Source organism: Antrostomus carolinensis, unplaced genomic scaffold (assembly GCF_000700745.2).
Source record: "Antrostomus carolinensis isolate BGI_N321 unplaced genomic scaffold, ASM70074v2 scaffold6142, whole genome shotgun sequence".
In the NCBI taxonomy this organism is placed as follows: domain Eukaryota; kingdom Metazoa; phylum Chordata; class Aves; order Caprimulgiformes; family Caprimulgidae; genus Antrostomus; species Antrostomus carolinensis.
The window spans coordinates 51,297-61,165 of NW_010300207.1; the positions used below are offsets into that span (position 1 = coordinate 51,297).

A 9,869-nucleotide genomic window follows, 5' to 3' on the forward strand; every position below is an offset into this window, starting at 1 on the left:
GGAACCCTGGCATCCAAGTTTCAGAACCAAGGAACTACTCATGCTGCAGTTTGTACAGAGACTGTTATGCTGGTAGGGATGCCTGAGCTGGATGGCAACAGCATGATGTTGTCGCTGGTAGAAATGTAGTTAGTGCAAGAAAGAGCTCACAGAGAGTTAGTTTACCCTGAGCAAATTGCCACTGAGCACCACTCTCTACTGCTCCAGTGGCTGCGCATGGTAATACACTTACAGGTACCTCACAGGTCAGTACAGTGTACTGCAGCCCTTACACCAGTCACCACCACCAGCATACCCCATTTTCAGTGTACACCATGGTGTAAGGAGAAAATGTGATATACACATGCTATTAATTGCTATTATTATTTAGGGAAGAAAAGGTTTGGCTAGGCTCAAGGGAGACGACAGGTGTGAAAGGGTAGGAGCAGAGAGAAGCACAGATGGGAAGGGAGAGCTGGAAATTTGCCTTTCAGCACAGCAAGCTGCTAAGCTGGCTCAGGGCTTGCTGTGAAACCACAACTTCCCACAAGTCACCAGTCAGATCTCCTCCACACAGAAAAAAAGAATGTTCCAAGTTTCACTTCATGTCTTGGTTCAAAAAGAAGCAATGTTTATACATTATTGAACAACTGTGCTGCCATTAAAATTAAGTACCAGCTTCTCAGATACTTCCTGTACTGTTTGCGTCTGTTTAACAAATGGTAAGTGATTTAAAAATCAGACCATCTGAGAAAACTATTTCCTTCAAGAGTTTAACAACAACATAAATTGTAGCAGAGGCTGTATATCCATATATGATCTGCTACAAAGCAGACATATCAAGCAGACAGATTTCTGGTTTGTTTTTTGTTTTGGTTTGGGTTTTTTTAATACAGGCCATGCTGAGTTACCTTAATCATAGTCAACCTAGGAGTCAGTAAGATACTTCAAATACTCTGAGACAGCCAGTGATCTTCACTTTAGTTATTGACAGAAAAGCTAGGGGAGGTAGAGGATGCAACTTTCAAGCTAACAGAGACCTTAGGAAACTGTAGATACTGTAGAGTAATTCCTCTGGCATAGTTACTTTGAACACTTGTAAAGAACTATACAATGTGCAGGGCAAGGCAGAATCAGGCTCTGTGCACCCTTTTTCACTTACTTGCTTATTCAGGGCTAAGCCTAGCTGGTAGACAAAAAGAAATGCCCATTAGAAAGTGTAAGGAACAGCCTGTCCTCATGACTTACCTTCTTATATAAGTCCAGTCCCCTCTGTCTCCATGAATGTCATTCCTTATCTACTGAAGAAAAAATTAAAAAAAAAAAGAAAAATTATCTTCTCACTTGTTTTATGGCTTTGAAAACTAAGCCTCCACATCAATGTTTTTAAGGCTTGTTTCCTTCTTAAATGCCTTGTATATATGTAAAAGATGGAAACCAGAAAAAAAGCCTTAATATTTTTTTGTCAAACATATATTGATACAAATCTGTAACAGCTTGAATGGAAATGGCTGAAAATTTATATAGCACCCATTCACTGAACAGGGGACTCATGCTGTATACATATATATATATATGTATATGTATATACATATATATATACATACATATATATGTACATGTATGTATACATATGTATATATATGTGTGTGTATATATATATACACATACACACACATAGAAGGACAGACAATGCACACATTTCATGGTTCTCGAAAGAAATCATTTCATCTACATAATTGGCCAGTTATCACAGCTGTTTTGTGCAATCCAAAAGCAGAAGAGACTACTCAATATACTTTCAGTTTTTATTTACAGCCAGCTGTTAAGAGATCAAATAAAGCTTGGGGTCTCTCCAATAAAGGAAGGTATGGTTTTATAGTAAAAAATTAATAGATTAAAAAAAAAAACAGGGAAATTATACGGTATTTAAAGTATATAATTTCTTTACTACAGCTTATCATTATAGTTCACAGCTGAAATTACTTTTTTTGCTATTACAGCTGAAAAGACTAGTTTATTTAACATTTTGGGATTGAGAGAAGTGTGGGAAGTGTGTTGTTTATTTATTTAAGTTTTCATCCAGCTAAAAAAAAAAATCAAGTGCAGATCTATTACTCACAGACGTTTCAGATGTTAAGTCATTGCATTTACACAGTGAAGAAAACTGAATTTTTGTAATCAATAGGCACTGGGGCACACAGGAGAGAATTATGCTTTTTGTCCAAGGCTGATCCTGCATGGTGCTGTGATCTCCCAGCATACATGGAGGCATTCTCAGCCTTGTCACAAGCTGAAGTACTGGGGCTGGCTCTCAGCTGTGTAATATATACCAGTGCAAACGTGCTTTGCAATTGTCAGAGTGTTGTAAAGAGCCAAACCATAACATGGTGAATGAATACAGTTGGCAGGTACTCCAAACTATATTTGTTTCCTAAGTTTGTACAATATTTTCAGTATAGTTTCCAGTCCTGGCTTCCAGTCTCCCAGTTTCCTGCTTCATCTTGCTTTAGATAACTACAAGTCAAGTAGAAATTGTTGATAATATTACAAATGTATGCATTTTTAGTAACTTCACTATTGCAATCAGCTCATTGCCCATTATACCAGCTCAAGAGACAACCTCTTTCTAGATAAATAATGTTTCTGAATATCCAATGTTACTGAGCTGTTGATATCTTCCTCCAGGGCCTAATTCAGACATGAAAAAAGAATGAGTTGAGGTTTTTGCAGTTTTTGTGATACAGCTACGTTTGCAAATGTGTTTCAAACTTAAAGGGTCTTTTTTGTCATTTATTGCTTTTTGACTGTTTTGTATTTCTTGCTACAATCAGTTAAACTTATTCTTAGACTGTGAATGATCTCAAGAAAGGTAAAATCCAAACAGTTCAGCCATTGTGAGGAAAAAATTCTTGTAGTATAAGGGATTATATTCTTAAATTGTCGTGTTCTGTTTTTAACAATTCTGATACATAAGCTGTGAAAGGCTGACTTTGCAGATACCTGCAAAAGATAAATCTGAGGAATTTCAGGGACAGGTGCTGGTGAATGGCATGAACCCTTTATCTGGACAATACAACGATGAAGCAAACTGACAAGGTATTGACAGTGCAGAGGAAATCTGTTGCATCCAAGCTGCCTCTGGTAGTGCAAACAACACAGGAGGGTAAACTTTTTTTCACTTGATGATTATTTATAACTTCAGGTGAAATGACCTTGACTCTAATTTCTGTTGCCAATGGAAAAATGCATCCAAGCTCTAAGGTGTCTTCTTTTTCCAATAGCTTTTAGGACACACTGAGATTACTCATCATGTCCACAAGAGCTTTATATACCTTGTGTAGTCTCTCTGTCCTAACTTGCTTAAAAGTGTTAAACTACTTCATGCACACCACCTGGTAGGTTTGTAGCAGTGAAAGAATCCTGTAAATGTGGGACTTACTGCAGATGCATGTTATAATGTGTGTTGTATAGATCAAGCACTGGATTTACCCGCTGTGTACAACACTATACACAGATATTTCTGTCTGAGAGGTCTGAGACAGAAATATGACTGTGTGCTACACTAAAACATCAGAAAAGGAGAAAAATTGCAAAATCCTTGATGGAATCTAATAAAATAGTGTGTAATAGCGATGTATACACACTGAAATCTCCCATATGAGGAAAAGCTGAGAGAGCTCAGACTCTTCTGCCTGGAGAAAAGAAGATTGAGAGTGGATCTTTTCAATGTCTATAAATATCTGAAGCACAAGGGCCAAATGGATGGGGCCGGGCTTTTTACAGTAGTACCCTGTGACAGGACAAGGGGCAACGGGCAAAAACTGGAACACTGAAAGTTCAATACAAACCTAAGGGAAAACGTCTTTACTGTGAGGGTGACAGAGCACTGGAACAGGCTGCCCAGAGAGGCTGTCGAGTCTCCATCTCTGGAGATGTTCAAAACCCGCCTGGGCACTTCCTTGTGCAACCTGCTGTAGGGAACCTGTTTTGACAGGGAGTTTGGACTAGATGATCTCCTGAGGTCCCTTCCAGCCCCTACAGTTCTGTGATTCTGTGAAATGAGAATCTCTGAAATAAGAATGTCTTTTTCTGTGTTCCTATTAACTGTTTGAAAACAACATTAAATGCCATAATGTAATTATTCAGTTTACTGTAACTGCTCTAAAGCTCTTGTAAGTTCTCTGCTCTAACCAAATGCTGTACTTAATATGAAGTTACTATAAAATGATAAGCAGCAGATGTAATATATCATGCCATTCATAATGCTACATGTTTTCACTGAAGGAAGCTTCATATTTGTCAGGCGGATTAGTTCAGCAATATGACTATAGAAGCATTATTGAAAAGCAGTTCTGAGAATATAGTGACTTAACAGATGTATTTTGGCTATCTGATTATCCTGTTAAAATCCCATTGAGGTTTTGTGTGAAATGTCTATGTTGAATTTCTATTAAAAGTTAAAATTAAATTGTTAAACAGATTGCTAGATTAGAAATCATAAAACTTGCTGTGACAGTAGCTCTAGGTGAGAATAGGGAAAATTTATCATCACAAAGACATTGCTGAGTCCCTTGTTAGTAACTCCTTCCTTCACATACTGACAGGTGTTGACCTAATTGTCTTTGGGAATGTTCACACTGCAGTGCAATACAAATAATTTATTCCATTACACAGCCTTTGTTTTCAGATAATTACAGGTACTCTCTAGAATGTTTTCTCTTAAATGAGCTTGTTTCAGTTGAATTCATGATGGCTGGTGGTCCAAGTCTTAGCATTCTTTACCACAGATAGCACCTTACTGGCAATCTCAGCAGATGATATTAGCAAACCCAGGTCAGAAACCTGTTTTCCATTGAAAAATGGCCAAACACATTCATCTGCATTAAGGCTAATCATATTCAAGCAGCAGTTCATCTGTCCTGATTACAGATACTCACTGACACTTGCAGAGGTCATTGTTTGTATGCAAAGTAATTAAAACTTTTTACTTCTTCCTTTGAAATAGTAAAAGAGTGTATTACGGCATTCAGCAACCCTGACTATGAACAAATGTCCAAAGGAATTTCAATACTTACTGGTGTGAAAGAGCCAAACAATTAAAAGCTGTTTTGAATTCAAAAACACAGGGAGAATATATCAGTTCTTTAAAAAAGGGGACATTCCAAACAGTAACTGCATCTGTGTTTGACAAATGGGGCTATAAAACCTAACAGAAAAAGTGAGTCTTGTTGCTTATGGGTAATATCCAAGCTAAATCAATGTCATATCCATTTATACCTGAATGGAAATCCCAAAAAGACTAATCCTTTGGAAAGATTCATATATGCTTTAATGTAGTTTAGATCAGGATCATCATGGAGAAAGAAAAACATCGTCGATGCTGAAATAAACATTCAGTCTTTTAGATAGTTGTAAAATACAGCCAAGAAAAGATTGTATTTTGGATCTTAATCTGCATTAGAAATATGTTTATCAAATCAAAAGACAGTTTCAATTTACATGAAAAAGAAGCCTCTCACGAGTATGTAACATACCTCAGAAAAATATCAATATTTACAAATGTTCACATCTAAATTGAGGGCATTTTATTTCACCATCAACAATATGGTGGTAAACATGTCACTGTCCTGGACAACAGTTTATCTTGGCATTGGTCTCATTTGTGTCTAATAATATATCAAATCTTGTGAGAAATGCCAGACTTTCTCAAAGCAAACAGCTGGGCTAGTAAAGACTGCCAAACTCTTGAAGTCTGTCAGATCAGTTTCAGTAAACATGGAATGCTCATTGGTAAATAAAACTCCATATATTTTTTAAAACTGCTTTGAAGCTAAAAGTTAATTTGCACTTAGTTTTCCTCTAAGGCCCAGTGAAGTCTGGAGCAACTCGTATTTTATCCAAATCAATTCTGCCTCTCTCTGATGATGATATATGTTCCTTCCATTGCAATAGGTGGTATTTCAAATGTGTGGTTTTTACCTTATTTGTGTGCTAAATTACTTCTTTATATTTATGTTTCTATATGTTTTATTTTAGGAGACATTCAAAACATTTCAGATAAGTCTTAAAATTGCTCCAGATGAAGAAGAAAACCTTCATCAAATGAAGAATGATCTGATTGACAGGTCAGCTTCAGAATAAAGCCAAGCCTGAGAAACAACAATCTAGAATCTTTCCATGAGCAGAAGAAATGAGCACTGAGAGACCTTCCAACCTAATCAAACACCCAGGACAGACAAGCATTCCTTCCCTTGAAAACATAAGTGATTTCTCCTTAAACATCACTGACTGCACCCAGGTTGTGGTGCCAGAGGAAGTTTTTTTCACTGTTGCTGCTGCTGGAATACTGGAAAATCTGCTTGTCCTTATTGCTGTTGTTAGAAATAAGAATTTGCACTTGCCCATGTACTTCTTCATTTGTAGTTTAGCCATTTCAGACATGTTAGGTAGCTTGTACAAAACTCTGGAGAACATCTTTATCATCCTGTGCAAAATGGGGTACCTGACACGTCGTGGGGACTTTGAGAAAAAGTTGGATGATGCCATGGATTCCATGTTCATACTGTCTTTACTGGGATCGATTTTCAGCTTGTTAGCTATTGCAGCAGACAGATATATCACTATCTTCTATGCTTTGCAGTACCATAACATCATGACACTAAGAAGGGCCTTGGTTATCTTGGCAATCATTTGGACGTTCTGTGCTGGCAGTAGCATTGCCATTGCCCTCTTCTCCTATGAAGCAGCAACAGTAATTCCCTTTACCATTCTTTTCCCTTTAATGATGTTTTTTATACTCTGCCTCTATGTTCATATGTTCCTCCTGGCTCGATCTCATGCTAAAAAGATAGCCTCACTGCCAACCAGCACAGTCCATCAGAGAACTAACATGAAAGGAGCCATTACACTGACTATTTTCCTTGGAGTTTTCCTTTGTTGTTGGGCTCCCTTTGTTCTTCACATCCTCTTAGCAAAGTTTTGCCCACATAACCCTTACTGTGCCTGCTACATGTCAATTTTCCATGTGAATGGGACACTTATAATGTGCAATGCAATCATCGACCCCATGATTTTTGCATTCCGAAGCCCAGAATTACGAAGTACATTTAAGAAGATGTTCTGCTGTGCCAGGTCAAACTGGAACTGGTAATACTTCATGAAAAATTAAGATTACAGAAGCACACCTATGGAGTGCTGTGCAACATCAGTTTGAAGAGATAAAAATACTCATAATTATGCCCAAAGTTATACTAAGTTTGTAAGATACTGTCAGTGATTTTCAGAGAGTTACCAAAGAATGCATGAAAACTAAGTTTGCATACAAATCTTTGCCAACCAGACCTGAAGAAATACAACTGATGAAGTTAATTCTGCCAACAATTTTCATGCAGGTAAAAAAATAACCGCATCGTGACAAATCTTTGCATAATGGCAAATGACAAATCTTTTGTCATTTCATAAAAATTCACATATAAATCTTTCACAGGAAGTCTTGTATTACCCCAGAGATGAGTTTATGCCAACTCATTTTGCATCAGTAATTTCAGTTTAAGGTGTATACTACTTTAAAATTCTGTTGAAATGAACATTTGTTTCTAAACTGTACATTTATCTAGAAGTCTGTGATAAAGCAGAAAATATGGACATGTAACTCGATTTTTCTGGAAAAGTGAATTTACAACTGTTCTTTAACATTTAGTCTCCTTAAAATAATGCAATTAATGTTCCCTACATTTCAAAAATAACTTCTGGAGTGTGAATCCAAGAGAATAAGATATTTTGATTTAAAAGTTATTCTTAGTGACTGAAGAGTGTTTTCCAACATAAAGTTGTTGTGGCAGCAAAGATAGGTTTTGAATTTTAAAAGACCTCCAAGGAAGTCAGTCACCTGGATAAGGAATCAGCAAGCCAGTCTGGAAGGATACTACAAAGCAGTGTGTAATTTATAAAATCCTAGTGAAAAAATTTTGAATTGTCCCTGCCAAAATAATACAAAACTCACAAAAATTTAAGGCAGGATAATTTTCAATAGCAAAACATCCTGAAGCAGTTCAAGGCATATGGTGAGGAATTAACCTCACAAAAATTCATTGGAGTTACTCAGCTGTGCCAGACAGAATATTTAATAAGAGAGAGACATGAAACTGAGAAAACCAAGGCACAGCTAGAACAAGAAGGAGAGGAAAAGATAAAATCTATTAGAATTCATAGATAAATAGAGGACTTTACTCTGATGGAACACTAAGAAAACCAGGAATTTCAAGATATATGGAATATGGACCAAACAATACCTATTCAAGTGGACTTACAGAGAAAGATGTAAGAAAGGGGCAATAAACCTGAAAGCTTCTATAGAACTAAACAAAGAAAATATCTTAAATGAGAAAAGAGATATTGAAAGGAAACTTTTTAAAACCTATGTATTTATTACAAAAAAAAGGTTTATCTATAAAATGGAAGTTCAGAAAGAAGTTCAGATATAATCACACATTTTATTTTAATAAGAATTTTTTCCTTTCCATCTAAAGCAGAACAGATGTAAAGTTGCACAGCAATAAACTACTGTTAGACCTGAAAAAAAAAAAGAAAAAAATATACAATATTAAAGGCAAGGCAAAACAAAAGGCCTACAGTACCACAACACACTGCACACAGTTGATGGGTTTCAAAATTATAAAAACTATTGGACAGAAAACTGTGATTTAGACAATCCTTATGTTAACTCTGCAACACATGAAATACGAAATATCTTCTAAATGCACTTCCCTCAAAACTTCATTTTCAATCCATTTCCCCAAAACCAGACATAGTTAAGAGAGCTAAGTAACCTCCACCATGTTAGAAGTCACTGCACCTTGTAAGGAAGTCCACTCTAACTCTACAGATGTAACATCTCCATGTTCAGACTGAGATCTTCAAGGGTAAATTTTGATAAAATATGTGCAATAAAAAATTAACCTATAACTTCTAAACATGGAAAAGTAATCAATAAAGAACATATATTTATCACTGCAAAGAGGAACATTTAAGACACACTCATGTCAAAATCCAAAATTCATCAACAAAATATATCATTGAAATTCTGTATAAAGTCCTTTGCAAAGTAAAAGAGGGGAGATTTAGACTAGATGTAAGGAAGAAATTTTTTCCAATGAGGGTGGTGAAACATCGGAACAAGTTGCCCAGAGTGGTGGTAGAAGCCCCATCCCTGGAAACATTTAAGGTCAGGCTGGACGGAGCTCTGAGCAACCTGATTGAGTTGAAGATATCCCTGCTCACTGCAGGGGTGTTGGACTAGATGACCTTGAAATGTCCCTTCCATCCCAAACCATTCTATGATTCTATGACTGCTCATTTTGGAAACACTGGCAGTTTCAGCTAGGAAGGGAACAAATGTGAGCGCCCAAATTGGGGGTGGACATGGCCATGGCTACAGCAGGCCCCAGATGGGGCCACCAGCTACTACTTTCTTCTACCACATCAACAAGCGGCAGCTCAGAATAGTCCTGAGACAGGATTGGCTTGGCATGGAGGAAACAGAACTTGGCTGCCTTCAGCCCTCATCTGACTGCTCCCACCTACACAAGAGTTTCAGGAACTGTCTGGCACCAACTTTCCTCATGGCATGCCCAGGCCCAGGGGAGAGAGGAGGGCAAGCCATCACCCACAGACCCTAGGAGCCAGAGTCTAGCTCTCATCCCTGTACAGTCAGCACACTGCTTTGCAAAAAGGACCTGGGCTCCTACCTTGCCACAAAGCCTGGCCTCCTGGTCATGCCAAGAGGAGAGCAGCCTGAGGCATGGAGGTTGGATGAGGCACCATGCCCACCCTCACCCCAGACCTCCAGCCTGCCTTACAGGTTTGTCACTGCCCTGCCTATGCTGCAA

General features: G+C 37.6%; 1 protein-coding gene across 1 annotated transcript; it reads left to right on the plus strand.

Annotated features, from left to right (window-relative positions):
- The first annotated feature begins 6,022 nt into the window (after positions 1 to 6,022).
- On the plus strand, positions 6,023 to 7,193 carry MC2R (melanocortin 2 receptor). The gene has a single exon (XM_010163057.2). It carries the CDS (start codon positions 6,173 to 6,175, stop codon positions 7,130 to 7,132), a length of 960 nt encoding a protein of 319 aa, XP_010161359.1. The 5' UTR covers positions 6,023 to 6,172; the 3' UTR covers positions 7,133 to 7,193.
- The last annotated feature ends 2,676 nt before the right edge of the window (positions 7,194 to 9,869 follow it).